Source organism: Pimephales promelas, chromosome 16, assembly GCF_988280905.1.
Source record: "Pimephales promelas chromosome 16, fPimPro1.hap1.1, whole genome shotgun sequence".
In the NCBI taxonomy this organism is placed as follows: Eukaryota; Metazoa; Chordata; class Actinopteri; order Cypriniformes; family Leuciscidae; genus Pimephales; species Pimephales promelas.
In genome coordinates this window covers 7,036,908-7,056,206 of record NC_142784.1, presented here as the reverse complement: position 1 = coordinate 7,056,206, position 19,299 = coordinate 7,036,908, and the positions used below count along the sequence as shown (strand labels likewise).

The window sequence follows — 19,299 nt, the reverse complement described above, 5'->3', positions numbered from 1 at the left end:
ATCGCTTGAACAGTTAGATTAGGGCCCTGGCAAAGACAAGATTCTTGTGCAGAGAGCAAATAGATCTTGAAAACAGGTGAATAACAAGGTAGTGACAGCCGATTCAACTCATCACCTCATTATTAAGGCTATGAAAGGTTCTGTTTCATACTAGACAACTCAAGAAAGATGGCACAGTCAGTTTGTTCAGTGCATTTTAGTTAGAACCAGAAAAAAACATATAGATAAAATATATAGATAAAAATATAATATAATATATATATATATAAATTCATTTCTATTTTTACCAACTATTTTTCTGTTTTTATTGGTTAATAAAAAAACACCCTGCAGCAAACAACAGAGAGTGGCACACTTAGAAAAGAAGTCTTAAGAGAACATGAGCTCATACATCATGTAAACACATGTACTGAAATGTTTGCAAAAATATAATGAAACACTTTTTACTCACATTAATTATTAGTAAAAACACAATACTAACAATTACAACAGCATTATCATATTTATATATAGATGTGCTCAGTAGTCATAATGTAATACTTGCAATTCTTCAAAACTGGGTAACACCACCAAATTGGGAAATACATTTCAATGGCAAACCCACAGAACTCACTGCACATTGTCTTGTCCTTTAACAGGCACATTTTCTGTTCAAAGAGAGTACGTTTGTTCACACATAATTCTGTTTGTCGAAGCCACTGGGTGGAACAGAGCGCGCAACGGAGTAAACCATCCTGCTGGGTGGACCGTACCTATTCTCCTCCTGTGGGGGGCAGCTGCAGCAGAGAAGGCCCCCGCCGAGGAGCAGAAGGGCACTGGACGCCCATCCCAGGTAGAGAGACGCACCTATCTCCCTTTTCTGTGCCTCCATGATTATGGGGTTGTAGAAGGCTCTGATGATACTGTGAGCAGACCAACACACGGGGATCAAGTGCATGACCGCAGCACAGATGAAGGTGACTCCAGCGGCGATCATAACTCTGGCTTTGGCACGCTCCTCCTCTAGGCATTTAGTGCACTTGGCCCCTAAAATAGAAAGCAGGAGCGCCAGCACTCCCGTCACGATGGCGATCACACACAGTGCCCGGGCCGCCTGCAGGTCTGAGCTGAGGGCCAGCATTGAGTCGTAGACTTTGCACTGCATCTGGCCAGTGCTCTGCACCACACAGCTCATCCAGATTCCTTCCCATATGGTCTGCGCCGTCACGATGTTCACCCCGATGAAAGCCGTGACCCTCCACATGGGTAAAGCGCAAGACACAATGCCCACAATCCAACCTAACACAGCCAGGGTGACCCCTAGTATCTCTAACCCCAGAGCTGCCATTCTGATCACTTAGGCTGGAAGAACGTGCTAGGATATAAACTCACAGGCTGCATTCGCTAAGGGAAGGCTCTCGGCACAATGAAGGCTTTATAACGGCAACGGCGAGGAAGGTGGAGTTATGCTGGAAAAAGTCTCGGGGGATTGGCTAAACTGTGCTGGTTTTTGAGTAAACTTAACCTTGGCCAGGAAACGAGTTCGTTTAATGATTCAACCCTCTTCATCTGGTATTTCCCACTCCGAGACCAAATAGTGGACAGATAACAAAAGCCCAGCGGGGACTGGTTAAAGGATAACAGACAAGACCACACTTTTGAAGAAAAATTCCAACGGTGTGAGATTATAATGCATGCTTGAAACGTGTGAGCAAGTAAACCACAAACATACGGTTTCATCATTTTGTTACGATACTATGAGCAGACATTCATTTGAAATTGATAATTCAACTTAGGGAGCTGATTCTGCAGGATTCACTATAATGTCCACTGATGCATGAGAGCATGTCTGTAGCTGCTATCAGCGCCACAAGGCCAATCTAATCTAAACAGAGTCAATCTAATCTAAACAGCATCACAAATAGGCATATTCAGCTCTCTCTCTCACACACACACACATTATACACACACTCACACTCTAATCAGTCATGCATAGGTTTGTTGCATGTCTTGTGACCTTGCTTTAACCTTTTCAGTAGTTATTTATTTAGGAGCATGATACTAAGGAACAAGTGGAATGGGCATCTTTTCTGTGTGCAAAAGCACGTTCAATTCTATTGCATTGATGTGCGCTAAAATTGTGGTTTTGTTGCATGAAACAATAATTAATTCAGACACAATTGTTTTATATAATCTGTCAATATTTCAACTTAAACAGATAGTTCACCCAAAAATGAAAATTCTGTCAGTAATTTCTCACAATCATGTTGTTCCAACCTCGTAAGACTTTCGTAGTTCCAACCCCAAGTGACTACAGTGGCTCAATCGTAAGTTTATCAAGCGACCAGAATACTTTTTGTTCGCACTGAACTTTATTCCAGTGTTGTAGTACTCGAGACTCGGACTCGCCTCGGACTCGGTCTCGAGACCATATTTTAATGGTCTTGGTCTTGTCATGGACTCGTGTGCATTTGGACTCGGAATTGACTCGCACTCGAACATATTTTTTTTTTTAGGACTCGGACTTATTCCCCAGTCCACTCGTGTTCAATTCAGAATATTTTTCATGATTATTAATGTATGTTAATAAAATATTTCTTTGAATTGATTGACACGCCCAGTGATTGGTGATTTTCTAGTGCGCAACTGCGCATGACAAATTGTAATAAAATTGCTTTTAACACCACCTACTATGTGGCCTTTTTACCCTAAACTGATCATATTTTTTTAAACTCTAAGTAAATTCAGTAAAAAAAAAAAAAAGGATTTCTCTAAGTAAATAAAAGTAAATTAGGTAATCAACCCTCACTGGTCTCGGTCTCGACTCGGACTCGACCGTCTCTGGTCTCTGACTCAACTCGGACTCGACTCTCTATGGACTCGGTCTTGACTCGGACTCGACTCTCTCTGGTCTCGGTCTAGACTCGGACTCGAGTGAGGTGGTCTCGACTACAACACTGCTTTATTCAACTATTAATTTCCTTCTCTGAGGGCCTCTAGTGAGTTCACGTACTGTAGCGCTTCTGTGCTGTACGTCACAGGCTCACTATTGGCCGATGCTGGTCATGTGTGTGATGCATGTGATGCACAACACAGAAGTACTGCGCTGGTGCACTATGTGAACTCACTCGAGGCCCACAGAAAAGGAAATTAATAGTTGAATAAAATGATTTATTTATTTATTTTTTTGCACACAAAAAGTATTCTCGTCGCTTGATAAACTTAAGATTGAGCCACTGTAGTCACTTGGACTATTTTTACAATGTCTTTAATAACTTTTCTGGGCCGGCAAGTTTCAATCGTTTAGTAGCCTATGGAGGAGTGATCCAGCTCTCATATTTCATCAAAAATATCTTATTTTGTATTCCGAAGTTGAACGAATCTTACGGGATTGGAACAACATGAGGGTAATTAGTGACAGAATTGACTTTTTTGGGTGAACTATCCCTTTAAATGAGTAGTAAACAAAATACCATTACAGTACCTCGAATTATAATATTTAATGAGCTGCAAAAGAAGGTTTGCATAATAACCCCCTAAAGCTTTACATGTTTTACTAATTACCAAACACTAGAGTAAATAGTAATATCTAGGCGTCCTTTAAGCAATAAGGCAGGTGCGTTTATCTTTCCGTGGTAGTCTCAGTTACGCTCTCCTGACTAAAGAATCAGGCACAAAGAGGTTTCGAGATTTACCAGAACAACCAGCGCATTGTCTCCATTCACAACTGGGAGAGTATCATTTATTTTTTTGGTAGACCTTTAAGAGTAGGATTGATTTCAAATGATGATAAAGTGATAAAGAGTTTTCCAAGTACTTTGTTTCCATAGTTCCTCCATTCAATGTTATTGAACTTTTATAGACTTTGAGGGGTGAAAAAGTAAAAAAAAAAAAAACAACAAAAAAAACTCCAACAAGTTTTGATGTTTTCCTTCAAATCATTTCATTACTTTCAGATTTATACTTTAGTTTCCACCAATATAGGATATATGAATTTTTTATTTTAGACAAAATCTAGCATTTAGCGATTTCACTTAATTTTGATGGTCCCCTTAACACATTCTGTTGACTATAAGTAACGTTGCACCTACATGTCTACTAACTATCATTAATAGAGTATTAGACTGGTAGGGTTCGGGTTATTAGAATAAATTGACACTCATAGTCAGCTTAATGTCTGCATCACAATAAAGTGATAGCAGTAATTCAGCAGATAGTTTACTAATACTCTAATGAGAGCTAGTTGACATGAAGTTGCAAAGTAGTTATAGTCAGAAGAATGCATAAATAAATTGTTACCTATTTAGCAAAACTGGCAAAATAATTATTAATAAACGGACCAATGTCTGTTTCAACAAAATCATGTTCATTGATCATTTAATGAATCTTCCAGTTTGAATGGAAAAGCATCTACGTATTATAATCATTTCAGTGAGTCAAAGAGCTACTGATTATTCACCTATTAGCAACTGGGTCAAAAGACAAAATTCCAATGAATACTTTCAAATGAAAACAAAAACAAAAGCAATAATACTATTTTATATCTGCCATGTTGGTGTTCAAGATTCAGCATCAATTGTTAATTTGCTGTTGACATTGAATGCTTGTCCTTTAGCAGACTTGTTGGCTTTTCTCTCAAGGAGGTCCTTCATGTGCAAAGATTCAGAGCCCTCAAACATAGTCTCTCCTGTCGTATCCATTCACAGAGAGGGATTTGACCCCTGAGTAGTCCACTCTTGTCGGCACGGCATTGTTCTGTGCTTTTGAGGAGCAGGAACAAGACAAAATGGCTCCACCTAGGATCAGCAGGCAGGAGGCACCCCATCCGAAGTACAGCGAGTTCCCAAACTCCCTCTTCTGCGTCTCCTCTAGAAGCGGGTTGTGAAAATCCATGACGATGCCGTTAGCTGTCCAACAGACGGCCACTAACAGCAGCAGCCCACAGGTTATGAAGGTGCCCCCAGCTGCCATCATGATGCGTGGCTTGCTGGCTGCGTCTGAGGTGCAGTTGGTGCACTTCGCCCCAGCCACTGCCAGAGCCATGCCCACCACCCCGAGCAGAGTGCTGACGACGGTGAGAGCGCGCCCAGCCTGCAGCTCGTCCGGAAGTCCAAGCATAGAGTCGTACACTCGGCAGTGCATCTGTCCTGTGCTTTGCACCACGCAGCTCATCCACAAACCTTCCCACACGATCTGTGTGATGACAATGTTCTGGCCTATGTACGCCGCTACTCTCCACATGGGCAAACAGCAGGCGACCATCACGCCGAGCCACCCCGCCACAGTCAGGATCATCCCCAGGATCTCCAGGCCGGCTGAAGCCATTGTGCTCTCCTGCCGTGTGCAGTTTCACAGACCGTGGTGCTCGGTGTCCAGGACTAAACGCTGAAAGTTAGCTCTGATATTAGAGCTGTCCTCAGACTTGAAGACTTGCTTAAATGAAGAAACGGTGAAAGAGAGAAAGGGAGAGAGAGAGAGAGAGAGAGAGAGAGAGAGAGAGAGAGAGTTTCTACCTTCTTTATACTGCTAAGAGAAGATGGAAGGTGGAGTTTTAGATGGCATCATGTTTTGTGTGGTACAAAAGAGAATGGGGCTTTTTAAAGCACACAACAGGGTGGAAATATTCAAATGATCCTCTCAAATGCTTCATATCTGGATTGTAAAATATTTGTATTCCAGTTATGTAATTCTTTAGTCTTTAATGACATAAGAAAATAGGGGAAAAATAGAAGAATACAATCTCAGAAAAAAAGGTACAAAAGATGTCAATTGGGCTGTACCTTTTCAAAAGGGAAAACTTTTGTCCCTTTTAGGTACTAATATGTACAATTTAGGTGATAATATATATATTTTAGGTGCTAATATGTACCATTATGGTACCAACATGCACCCTTTAGGTACTTTTAAAAAGGTACAGCCCCAGTGACAGCTTTTGTATCTTTTTTTCTGAGAGTGTAGCGTCATGTATCATACATGTTGTTAGTGAAAAAAGTGTTTGAAATGCATTCAGTTAAAGGTAGAAAGAAGTATTGTATTATTAATATTTCAAGGTTATCAGAAACAAATTAGAAAAATAGAAATACCCATAAACCTGCAGATCACTGATAAATGTTTCTATTTCTTCTCATAGCGTTGGGTTTACCAGGACCACACACACACACACACACACAATGCATTAAAAAGACATAACATATATTTCTTTCTTCCTTCGGCACCAGTAATCGTATGGTTCAGATTTCTGTTCTTTCTACACCTGCATACCTTGGCACTATTTAAAATAATACATTTTTGTCCCACATTAAAATGAAACTCCACTAGTGTCTCATGTGTCCACTTCTCCGGATAACCTTGAGATCTGCTGAATCACTGCTTGTTGCGAAGGGACAATTCATCTCTTTGTCTTCAGTTGTAAGACATAATCCAATGGGATCTCAGCAGTAATCATACAGTAGGCATTCATACTGTGCATGAGGTTCTAACACACTTCATTTAATCTCAAAATGAACATTTTCTGATAAATTTATTCATCCCAATGCCATCCAAGATGTTCATGTCTTTCTTTCTTCACTGGAAAATAAATTAAGCTTTTTGAGGAAAACGTTTCAGGATTTTTCTCCACACAATTGACTTCAACCCTTACGAAACAAAAATATATTGCCGTATATTGGAATATACCATGTGATATATTAGGCAATATATTCCCATATATAGGATTTAATATTTATATTGTCCAATATATTGCAATATATGCATAATCCATATATTTATATATATTGATACATATATTGCAATCAAGTATATAAAGTTTGTCTTTATATGCTTTAATATACTGCAATATATATATATATATATATATATATATATTTATATTTATGAAATTATATGGAAATATATAAATAAAATATATGTATAGATATGTGTTCAATATGTTGCGGAATATATTTTAAATATATATAAAATTGTATGGAAATATATAAATAAAGTATATGTATAGATATGTGTTCAATATATTGTGGAATATATTTTATATATATTAAATCAAATTAAATAAAAAATTTAATAAAGACAAGACAATAAAGAGGGTACAGACATCTTTTTACTTATGAGAGTCTCAGTCTGCATTACATTATCAATGGTGTTTTAGGATGCCAAACAATTATTATATTAATGTAATAATGATTTATATAATTATTCCTATGACATAAAATCAATATAGCCTATAAATTATGTACTATATAAATGAAAATTAATATTTCAAAAGTATATTTTACTCAACATTACACTATATTAATATAGGAAAATGAAAATACTTTTGTCCTTATTTCTTCACTTGCAAGAAATAAACCCTTGAGCTTTTATTTAGGAGGAAACGCAAGATGACCATGCTGATCGCGTGAGCAAAGTGCACACTTTTCTTTAAATCACCCAGCACAAACAGGAAACCTATTCTTAAAGTCTTGTGTTGTTTTATAAAGGCACAGAGCTATGTCATGAATTTGATTTTAGTTCATTGGCAAAATATAACACTAGATACCTTTATGTTAGGTTATACATTTGTACATCTCATACTGTATGTGTTGTGAAAAGGCAGAATTCGGCAAAAGGCGGATTCGAACACAGGTCGAACACATCAAAAGCTGTTTCACGCACTTCACGCTCTACGACCTACGCCACTGTAGCTATTTTGTGATGGACGTCTTTTTGCAAATAACACTGCCACTTAGTGCAAATATACGCTCCGTTTTATCAGACAGGCCTCGAAACACTACTGGCCCACCGGGGAAACTCCCGACTCTCCCGCCCCTTGTGCCCAGGGCCCCTTAGATGTCATGGGACCCTGGACAAGTGCCCAATTGCCCTAATGGTTAATCCGGCCCAGGGTGCTACTTCGGCTGGTGGCCAGGGTGACCTGAGGGTGCGAGCGTGGAACAAAACCGCTGACTGTTTGTTCATGGACCACGCCCCCCTCTTTAGTGACGCAACCTGCGAGTGTTAAGGGCATTTTCGGATGTCCCGCGGTTTCCCAAAACGAGCCAATGGCAAGAAAATGCCATGGGTCTGCAGAATTTGCATAGCGTAACTCTGCCTCACCTCGTGAGTTTAAAAGGAGGAAGTGGACGCAACCGCAGTATGTCTTCGCTGAGGAGCCGAGACTGAACTCAGTCTACCCAGCGGTACAGCAGAAGTGGCAGGGAGACGTAACGTCTCTGTTACCTACTCAGGGAACAAGGGTTACATACGTAACCGAGACGTTCCCTTTCATAGTCACTTCGAGTTACGTCGGATGATGGAGAATGGGGGTCCCCTGTGTAATCACGCCACCTTCACAGCTGTCTTCCAGTGCCCCGTGAAAGTCTGATCCCCTGTCGTGAAACTTAACACGGACGAGGAGTCCAACTTAACACAGGAATACCAAGGTCCACTGGGGAGCATATCTCCGAGGAAATACGCCGCAGTACGCCTATCCGTAGGGAGGACTTAAGAATACACATACGGCCCAGAGGGCTTCATATGGAGGAACACGGGAGTCACCAACCTAGAATCTGAACTCCAGGAGTGGCAAGGTGGCTTGCCGAGGGAAGACACATGCTCAGAGAGGCTTACAGTGGAAATACACGTGTGGGGGTTACTAGCAGGAACCATGCACGTGGAGGCACCTAGCCGACGTCCAAGCAAGATACTGGCATCAGCATCAACAGTGCTGGAAGAACTCAGGGCTTCAAACGAAGGCTCAGCTGAGGAAAAAAAACGCACTTATCCAGTCCGTGGAGTGGAATGGCGAGAAAGGGAAGACACCTGAGCAGGTCCAGTACTAGCCGGATGAGCGAGTACAAGAGAGGACACAGGCTCCACTCGGAGATTATAGAATCAAGTAAATTTGTTGGGTGTCGCCCAGCCTGCAGCTCTGCAGATGTCTGCTAGTGAGGCGCCATGTGCAAGAGCCCAAGAGGAAGCCACACTGCGGGTGGACGCCTCCACTCGGCGTCCCGCATGTCGGCCAGGTTGAGCCAAAGGTGACGTTCCTGGACCACGTTAGTGGCCATCACCTGACCCAGGGAGCACTTTAGTGCCACTTTAGTGCTTTAGTGCTTTAGACCACTTTAGTCGCCCGGAGAGCAAGGTCGGTGGCGGCACGCACCGTCAAACGTCCCTGGATCAGTCCTGCCCTCGTGCATGTCCCTGAGCAGCTGGGCCTGGTAGACCTGTAAGGTGCTCATAGCATGCATGGCAGCAGCCGCCTGTCCTGCAGCTCTGTAAGACCTCGCCACCATAGATTACGAGAAACTACAGGCCTTTGACGGGTGCTTTGGATTACCATGAGAGGAGGCACTCTGAGGACAAAGTTGCATCGCAACAGAATGCTCCACCGCGGGAAACCCAGTGTACCCATGGGCAGCTGCGCCGTCGAGGGGGGAAAAGGCGGAGAAAGCTGACGAACGCTCACGGGAGGTCAAAGGAGCCTTCCATGATTTCGTCAACTCCTCATGCAGTTCCGGTAAGAAAGGAATTGGGGTCGGCTGTGGGGTTGCGGCAGCCGCGCCCAAAAACCAATCATCCAACCACGACCGCTAACCACAACCGCTAGCGAGCGGGACAGGGCAGACGGTTCCACTGCCCGGGACAGCATAGCAGTCATTTCGAGATCCGACACAGGCAACGCTGGAACTCCCGAGGGAGGCAATGCAGCCGCATCATCACTTCCCAATGACTCCTGCTCGCCTTGTGATGCAGCGATCGACATCGCGTCCTCCTCTGGAGCGCCGAATGAAACATGCGGGACCTCCGTAGAAAATCCCGCCTGAATCACCGCGGCACTCGCGGGTTGCAACACTGGAGAGGGGGGCATGGTCCGAGGACGTGTCGTCGGATCATTCCACACCGTCACCCTCAGATCACCCTGTCCCCCAGCCGAACTACCAGCTCTGTTAGAGGAAGCAGAACGGGTGGTGGATGCGGGGACTCTCACTTTTAGATCATTGAGTCTCGATCTTAGTGTTGCCATGGTCATGTTCCCACAAAAAGAACATGAGTCATCCAAGAGCGCTGCTTTTGCATGCTCAAAGCCCAGACACACAAAACAGCGCTCGTGCCCATCAGAAGATGACAGATATCGACCGCAACCAGAAAAACACGGGCGAGATATCTTTAAAAAGACATTCAACGTGCAGCTCTTTCAGGAGAGGAAACTCTGCAATGCTGAGGCGACCAGGGATAAAACACAGAGTCTGGCAGACCACTGCACAGATCGCAGGCAATGTGAAGACTCGCTGGGTACCGCCGTCACACCAACACTGGAGAGTTACTCGTCTCGAAGATGTGAGTCACTTGTAAACTCAGATCTTGTGGCTTGTGGAGTGAAGAGGTTCTCTTGGCTCCAAAGCGCGTCTGCTTCCTCCTTTTATACTCGCGAGGTGAGGCGGAGTTAAGCTATGAAAATTCTAACTCGGAGTGACTACGAAAGGGAACTGCACCTTTCATACGGATTACATAATCAGAAGGTATTAGCTTACGATTCGAATTTGTTCTTTTTAAAGTGGACATTTAAAGCTTTAGTCTATAAAGGCTATTGGTTCAGTTCTTGCGCTCCAGTTCACGAAGATCATAAAGCGCGCCTCATTGTTTTATGTTAGGCTATTTTACAAAAGCACAACATTTTCTTGTTATTGTGACATTACGTAAATAAAAGTAGTTGCGAATAATGTATTATTATTTTCTGTATAACCAGAAATGATAGGATATTTTAAGTTGATTCCACTGTTGATGGGAAAATGGAAGTGTTCACGGCGTGCCCGCGCCTGTCTGCCATCCAGTGCGTGCTCCAAACTCCGCACACACTCTTAGATATTGGACAAAATTGAGTCTTTATTTGTGATAATCTTAGCCCTATTATTATTATTGTACAACCTGTACTATGAATGAGATGTGACGAATTGCTTTGTTCCTTTTTTGGATAAAAGCGTCTTCTATAGGGGTGTAACGATTCACTCGTTTTCTCGATGCATCGATTATAAAGCCTGGCGATGCATATGCATCGATCCTGAAACATGTATTTTGAATCATGAATCGTTTATTTACGTGAATAATCGATTTAAAAGGCTAAGAATCAAATTAATCACGATTTTATAGCGATTCAGTGGTTTAAAATATATAAACACAACCTTAAAGTGTTCCTTTTTTTTTTTTTTTTACCTTAAAGTGTTCCTGGTACAAGCTGCCTCACGCATTGGCCGTCATACGACATCCGCATTTGATTGGTTTCAGGCGCTCACACACCCCTGATTTCGCACGCTGAAGCCCGGTCGGTCAAATGCCTGAAAGATGAGTTTATCTTTCTACCTGTTGAGCTACTCATGTCGTGATCAGCTTGTATTACCGCAAATTAGTTAAAATCTCCCGGAATCTAGAGCGAGCGTGCATACGAGACAGAGGTTGTGCTCCAAACCGCGTATCGCGCGTTCACACACGGCTGCACGCACTCGGCAGAGAGGGAAAGCGAGCGAGAGACCACCTTGCGTGTACGGAGAGTCCATGTAATAAATGAATGAAAGCGTTTTATTTCATAGTGCCCACGCAATGGCATGGCAGCTTTATCAATGGCTTGAGCGGTTTGCCTCAAAACTATTGCTTTCTCGACAGAGAGCTCAGCTGGAGAGCTCAAACATCCTGCTCAAAAATCTGTAGTTAACATTATGAAAGCATGAGAGCTATGGGACCGAGCGCGAGCAAAATCCAGTGAAAAGATGATAACGAGTGCACTGAGAGGACGTAAAATGAAACTAATGAAAACGTCTCCATTAATGTGTGCATGTAGTTATTTAATGCAATACTTTAAAAGCCTTTTTCAAAATATTTGCTACTTGCAAATGCTAATTTGTAGGCCATTGAATTTTTTTTAATAATAATATATTCATTAAAATTAAAAACAAACATGAACTAACATTAACAATGGACAAAATCCCCACTATCTGATCCCCGAAGGCTAATTCAAACCCAGACAAAGATGGGTGAAGCATTGAAATAATACTATAATGCATATAAAAAATTAAGAATCGAATCGAATTAATCGAATCGCATCGAATTTGGATGTGAATCGAATCGAATCGTTCTGAATTTACACAAATCGTTCATGAATCGAATCGAAAAACCTATGAATCGTGAATCGAATCGATTCGCTGTCTACCCAAAGATTCACAGCCCTAGTCTTCTACATATGTAGCCTAATAAATGTTATAATAGGCTAATGATGATAATTATTATTATTATTTGCGGACACGGACCTAAAACACACATTCAGTCTTCTAAGTGAAAAAATCCTTTTTCGAATTGCCTGAAAAACCTCCTCATGCTAGCGTAAAAACATTTTTGCGATAAACAGGAGTTTTTGCGAAATTGACGTGTTTCCATTGAGCATATTTTCATTTCGCAATTTCAATTTGCGCAAATTGAAGGGTAATGGAAACGCAGCTAGTGTGAACTTACATTTATGAGTCATTAAATCACGTTTAATCTGGACTTCTCTGTGCATGCTCTTTGAGGTGGTGACCATAGACCTGCATTATATGACAGACAGACAAGAATGGTTTGACCTAAAATATCAAAATTGAAACTACTTCGGAAACAAAGACATCTACATCTTGGATGCCCTTGGGGTAATTTAAAACATATCAAAAATTCATTTCAAAGTGAACTAAATAGTTCTCACTAGATTTGGTCAAGGAAAATAGGAAAATTACATAGATTAAGGGCTTTAAACCGACTGGACTATAAGAACTAAATCGATGGAGATTAGATCAGTTCTCCCTACGCATCCATCTGTGTTTCAAAAGATTTGGTGTTGTTTTCAAGGCTAAAACACTTTTCACAGGTTAGATTGCTAATATCAAACTTGATGAACATCAAATACATTTTCAAGATAATTTCAAGATATATAATATTTAAAAAAATATATATTTTATATATTATATATAAACTTCTTTTGTGGTCTGTGAGCACGCCGACAGTGAACAGCACGTGTTGTGTGTTTTATTCTTGCATTCAGCTGATAGAGGGAGCTACTAGATAACAACTCATCTCACTCAAACAAGTTTGGTTTTGTGAGAACAAACACGACAGCAATGCAAACAAACTTTAGCAATGAAAAATGTCTTAAAATATATATATTTAAAAAAAAACAAAAAAAAACTTACTATTAAAATATAATTTATTGTACAAGTGTGTACAACATTCAGGACCATGTGAGCGTAACAAGTGCAAGGATTTAAAGAGTGGTTTAAAATGTGCTTATGTTAAGCACCAACCAATATATTATTATTATAATATTTTTTTTTATTTTTTTTTTACTGACTACAGGTTGTTATGTTTAAAATAGGTCAGCACTGCATTTCTGTGTGGGAGTGTGAACCTGTTCCACCATTTAGTTTCTCAGACGGCGCACATACTCTAGAGTCGATATTTGTTCAATCTTTTGAAAAATGTGACTCTGCCTAAATATTTGCATGCATGTATGCATTTCTTTGCGTTTTCCAGCTAAATCCCTTTTAATCCCTTAAATTTCCAGCTTTTAATCTCTTAAATTATGATTACGGGACTTACTGTCATTTCCTGACACCAGAGTGTCTCAACATTTGGAAATAATTTTGTAAGCTAAGGCTTTAACATATACTCCTGATATAACTATCAGTGAAATAATGTATCTTTAATGCAAAGTCTTTTGCCGGAAATGGTTGCCTGAAACTCAGTAGTTCAATGTTAAATATCTTATAGAAAAAATATCATTTTTGATAGAAACCACAAATAGCCTATGCTGGTATATAGATATATAAGATATGATATAATATATATATATATATATATATATATATATATATATATATATAATGGTGTTAATGTTTATTAATTTAACATTTAATTTAATATTCAACAATAATATTGATCTGCCTGGATTGACAATACAAGAACTGAACTGGACTATATAAGAGCAGCTATATATATATATATATATATATATATAAATTAAAATTAATAAATTACAACAAAAATGAATCATTGAGCTTACTTAAGCTGGAGTGTGAAATAAAGCTCTTTATTTTCTTCTGGAAACAAACTTTGTTACATTATCTTCCTGTTATCTCTGTAAAGCTGCTTTAAATCTTCTGTAAAAAGCACTATATAAATAAATAAATGTGACTTGACTTGACTTAATGATATTTGCTATATAATGGTTTGGTAGACAATTTGAAAATAAGTTATTTTTATGTGTGTGTGTGTATGTGTATGTATTTATTTCCTTGCTTATTTATTTACTAACGTGAATAATTACAAGCCACATCAAAACTACCAGATAGTACCAGGAATAAAGTATTTGATTTTGTTCAATTTGAAATGATTGATTTGTTGACTTTCCCTTTGCAATATATCACATTTGTCCATTGTTTGTTGCTCAGTATTTCAACATTTTCAGTCTTCTGGTCTTAATTACATCACATATAACTTCTGAAAGTGAAGACAATTAACTTTAAGGTTTATTTTCTGATGAGCTTGACCAAGATGTGTAGTCCACTGTTCTGTGTCTGGTCAAGCATGTTACTAGAAACTCACCAGTCTTTAATGATCTGGCTGGGTCAAGCATTGAGTGTTCCCAGAGTGGTGTGTTCTTGTTTGATCATTGGAAAGCACCGCTGAGTCATCCGTCTTTTCATTCTTCTAGATCGCTATCACTGATCACCCATTGAAACTGTCTACGCGTCCCACGAGCCCGGGGGTGAAACTCTCTGCCGTCAGACAACTCCCCCGCCACCGAGGAGGGAGAAACTATTAAAAGATTGATTAGTATTTACCCAGGTGACTGTAAACAGTGTGGAGACAAATGACTCACTGCTGAAAGTAGAAGTAAAAACATTTCCCATTGCCAGTGTGGAAATATTTGTTAATACGTACAGAAATGAAATGTATTTATGTTTCCTATATCTTAATGTTTGGTAACACTTTACAAAAAAGTTTCATTTGTTAACTACATTAGTCAACATAAACTAACAATGAACAATATGTCTATCATGTATTACATATGTTAATCTCAACACTTACTAATACAAATACTTGTAAGTTCAAAAGTTGTACCTGTTATGCTCTGTGAACATTTGTATATTTTTACACATACTTGCCAAAGAGGCTTATATTTTATGAAAATGTTCTTCTCACATTACAAAACTTATAGTATGAGCTGCTCTTGATCATTTTCCCATGTGTACAGTAATATTCATTTGCCTAACATCTAGACCAGCCAGTTCTCCACATGTTTAATATTCATTTGCCTACAGTATATCATCTAGACAGCCAGTTCTCCACAGCCGTTTAGGTGTTGTTGTTTTCAAGAGCCTCGCAATGATTAGCTAATGATTCTGTTCTAGTGCAGAAACCTCTAACTTGTGTGTCCATACAGGACAAACCCAATTAAATTACTGCCCTTGGATGTTTCAACAAATGAACAGTAACCATGTGACTCATTGTTACCGATTTACTAAATTACAGTCATGTGATTATGATAATATTTCAATACCAATTGAACGAATTCTGATGACTGTATTGAAATGTTTGATACCACAGCCTCAAATTGGATTTCATAGAATTGAAAATACCTGATTTTCTGAGAAGGTAAAATTTGGCAGACCATCTCTCCTCAATTCCTTAATTGCAGACATTCCTTCCCTGTGTGGAACCGTATCCTCTTTCTCCTTTCCAAGGGGATTTTAATGAGCTGCCGTGTAAAATAAAGCCGTTCTTGTCCTCCTGGCCACCAAACAGAGCCTTCATTCATTCACGAAACAAACAGTATCTCTTACTTTGTCCCTCTTTCCCCCCCTCCATTTTCGACACAGAAAACACCTGAGATTGATTTTCATCCCTTCACCATGTGCTTCTAATGCCTGTTCCCTGCGAACCGTTGGACAGCGAACGCTTTTTCGCTCTTTTAACTATATAGCGCAGCAGTGGGAAGGAAAGAAGTTAGGAAAGATTCCACCTTTCTCTGGACATTGGAAGCCAGGTCAGCATTTTACTGCTTTTTCCCCTCGTTTCTTTAGAAATTGGACTATTTAGTAAAAATATTACATATTTAAAGAATGGAAGATTGTGGAGTTTCAAATAGTGACTGTTTTAATCTAATTCAGGGTTCCCCAAACTCGGTCGTGGAGGGCCACTGTCCTGCAGAGTTTAGCTCCAACCCTGATCAAACACACCTACCTGTGAGTTTCTACTGATCCTGAAGACCTTTATTAGCTTGCTCAGGTGTGTTCGATCAGGGTTGGAGCTAAACTTTGCAGGGAGAGTGGCCTTTCAAGACCGAGTTTGGGGAACCCTGATCTAATTCAAGCAACTGCCTTTTCCATTGAATGTCTTTTTGTGAGATTAAACAAAGCCTTGGTGAGAGGGTGTCATGAAATCCGCTTTGCTCGAGATGACTAATTTCATTAAATCATTTGTCTAAAACGTTACTAAAACTGCATATAATGGTCACATAATTATGTCTAAGTAGAAATGTTTGGCTTTATGGAAAATCATCCTTCTAAGCTAAACAGCTACAATTAGTGAGGACAAAAGACAGTGAATCAAAATTAAGAGTGTTTTGGGTGTGTGTTTCAGAGGCTTAAAGATCTTTTGTACAATTCGTTGTACAATTTAAAGGTTTAAACGTTTTGCCTAGAGTTAATAATGTTACTTCATCTTTCAAAACCGTTCACGCGCCTTCTGTGTATTATATTTTTGTGTCTGCCTTGCTTCTTTAATCTTCATTTATGGATTACTCCTATAGTTGAACCATGAATCATGTTGTTTTTCACAAAAACTATGAATAACTAATGATTCATAAAATGTCCAAAAGAAGTCCACCCTAATGCGAGCATGAGTTAAGACCCGCCCCGGGATTTGCTTGCTCGATGACAGCGAGGGCCAGGGGGCGAATCATGGTGACGGTGTGCCTGTGAGTGATTCCCTGCTGCCCCTCCTTGTTCCCCGTCACATAAAAGAGCCTGCTTTATTCCCATGTTCACTAAACTGGCTCTACAGAGAGAAGCATACTGTTTCTTTCACTCTCTTTGACTTCAACTCATAAGCAAAGAAGCGTCCACCATGGGATCAGCAGGGTTGCAGATGCTGGGCATTGCCTTGGCTGTCATCGGCTGGATCGGGGTGATTGTGGTTTGCATTCTCCCCATGTGGCTTGTCACGGCTTTCATCGGACAGAACATCGTCACAGCGCAGATCACCTGGGAGGGAATCTGGATGAGCTGTGTGGTGCAGAGCACTGGCCAGATGCAGTGTAAAGTCTACGACTCAATGCTGGCCCTCAGCTCAGACCTGCAGGCGGCCCGGGCACTGTGTATCATCTCCATCCTGGTGGGTGTTGTTGGGATCCTCCTAGCGGCTGCTGGAGGGAAATGCACCAACTGCATTGAAGATGAGACAGCCAAAGCCAAAGTTGGCATTGTTTCAGGAGCCATCTTCATTGTCGCTGGGATTCTGTGTTTGATTCCAGTCTGCTGGACCGCCAACACAATCGTAAGGGACTTCTACAACCCGTTAACCATCAGTGCACAAAAGAAAGAGTTGGGAGCTTCGCTGTTTATTGGGTGGGCTGCTTCGGCACTGCTGGTTATTGGCGGCTCACTGCTTTGTGCAAATTGCCCTCCCCGGGATCAGTACACCACGAAGTACACTGCTCGACCTGGAGGAACCAAAGGGTATGTGTGAAGAGCAGCCAAAGAGCACTGCAAATAATGACATTGAAAGTGCCCAATTTGTGAACCTTGGTCAGCTTTTGACCTGTGGTGTAACAATTGACCATGCTCTATCACTGACCAAATGGTTGAATTATAGCCCTCAGCTCTCCAAGATATGACAGCAATGGTGAAACGCTCAAAATGTGTCTGAACAGAACTCTCCTGCCAAAGAACACTGTAAATATTGCTTCTTAACTTTGCTGACTGGCTTCACACTCTGAGGATGAGCCTAAACTGTTAAGGATTTATATCAAATGTAAATGTATGCATTACAACAAATAAATTCGTTACAAACACTCAAATTAGTGTCTTGTGCCTCATTACACAGTTAAAAGGGGATTTTTGCATTTTGCATGTCTATTATTTATTTATCTGATATTATTACTGTTTTTTTTTAATGCTTACACACAATTTTATAACTATGGCTCCGTTTCTCAAAACTCTACACACAAAACCACAAAACATGGAAACTGTCACAAATATCTTTCAAAAGCAACACTTTCAAAACTATGTAACACTTTAGAATAGACCATTTCAAAAGATGTAAACAACACTGGCCCAGAAGCACTTCCTGTTTCAGTTTGTAACCGTTTTCTTTATTTCACATGTAAAGAAAACATCTTAAAGATGTTTGTTTAAATTTTTGATTCAGTTTTAAATGTTCTGTTGGTTGTATTTTATCCCAGCTTTTATGTAGTGTTAAAAAACTGAAACAGGAAGTGCTTCTGGACCAGTGTTGTTTACATCTTGTGAAATGGTCTATACAGTTCCTTCGTTACTGAATAACTACACAAGAACCAATGAGTAACACATTATTAACAATCTAGTAACTATTATTAACTAACAAGAAACTCTGATTAACGAACTAAGTTATAGCGCACAGATGAAAGTGGTACTTTACTATTAGCTAATAAATAAGTACTATTTTTTTTTAAATACTTCACAGAGAACTACTGAAAAAGTTTATTAACAATCTAGAAACTATTATTAACTAAAAGAAACTCTGATTCTGACTAGTAAGTAATAGCCCACAGATGAAAGTGTTACTAGATACTTCTGTGGAAATTACTAATTATTTGGATCCGTATTATAAAGTGTAAATCATAACTAGTAATGACTCAAGTGTTACAGTACTACATGATCTAGTCATCATTTGTGCAACCAAACACTAAAGTCATTTCAAGCGTTTGAGATTTTTGCTGAACTTTAGTATACTTTTAGAAAATTTCTTTAGTAACACTTGAGACATTACTAGTTAGTTCCTCACTTCATAATACGGATCCAAATAATTAGTAATTCCCACAGAAGTATGTAGTAACACTTTCATCTGTGCACTATTACTCACTAGTTCGTTAATAAGAGTTTTTTTTTAGTTAATAATAGTTACTAGATTGTTAATAAACTTTAAAAATAATATAAAAAACGTTAATAAATACTTTAAAGAGTATTAAAAAAATAGTAGTTATTGATTAGTTAATACTGAAGTACCACTTTCATCTGTGCGCTATTACTTACTAGTTCGTTAATCAGAGTTTCTTGTTAGTTA

General features: G+C 39.8%; 4 protein-coding genes across 4 annotated transcripts in view; 2 read left to right on the top strand and 2 right to left on the bottom strand.

Moving 5' to 3' along the window:
- Positions 1–450: 450 nt before the first annotated feature.
- LOC120465221 (claudin-4) lies at positions 451–1,408 on the bottom strand. The gene has a single exon (XM_039654868.2). The coding sequence runs from the start codon at positions 1,325–1,327 to the stop codon at positions 671–673; it is 657 nt and encodes a 218-aa protein (XP_039510802.1). The 5' UTR covers positions 1,328–1,408; the 3' UTR covers positions 451–670.
- A 2,509-nt stretch (positions 1,409–3,917) lies between these two features.
- LOC120465198 (claudin-9) lies at positions 3,918–5,341 on the bottom strand. Its single transcript, XM_039654838.2, has one exon. The coding sequence runs from the start codon at positions 5,302–5,304 to the stop codon at positions 4,651–4,653; it is 654 nt and encodes a 217-aa protein (XP_039510772.1). The 5' UTR covers positions 5,305–5,341; the 3' UTR covers positions 3,918–4,650.
- A 10,605-nt stretch (positions 5,342–15,946) lies between these two features.
- Positions 15,947–19,299, top strand: part of cldnj (claudin j) — a 42,901-nt gene continuing 39,548 nt past the window's right edge. The window contains exon 1 of the mRNA XM_039654847.2: positions 15,947–16,021. The gene's annotated coding sequence lies outside the window, so the exon portion shown is untranslated. The remainder of the gene's footprint in view (positions 16,022–19,299) is intronic.
- cldna (claudin a) lies at positions 17,019–18,049 on the top strand. Its single transcript, XM_039654841.2, has one exon. The coding sequence runs from the start codon at positions 17,104–17,106 to the stop codon at positions 17,722–17,724; it is 621 nt and encodes a 206-aa protein (XP_039510775.2). The 5' UTR covers positions 17,019–17,103; the 3' UTR covers positions 17,725–18,049.

What these genes read in the sequence shown, in the direction of transcription:
- cldna (XM_039654841.2), top strand. Translation starts at nt 17,104, where the DNA reads ATGGGATCAGCAGGGTTGCAGATGCTGGGCATTGCCTTGGCTGTCATC.
- LOC120465198 (XM_039654838.2), bottom strand. Translation starts at nt 5,304, where the DNA reads ATGGCTTCAGCCGGCCTGGAGATCCTGGGGATGATCCTGACTGTGGCG.
- LOC120465221 (XM_039654868.2), bottom strand. Translation starts at nt 1,327, where the DNA reads ATGGCAGCTCTGGGGTTAGAGATACTAGGGGTCACCCTGGCTGTGTTA.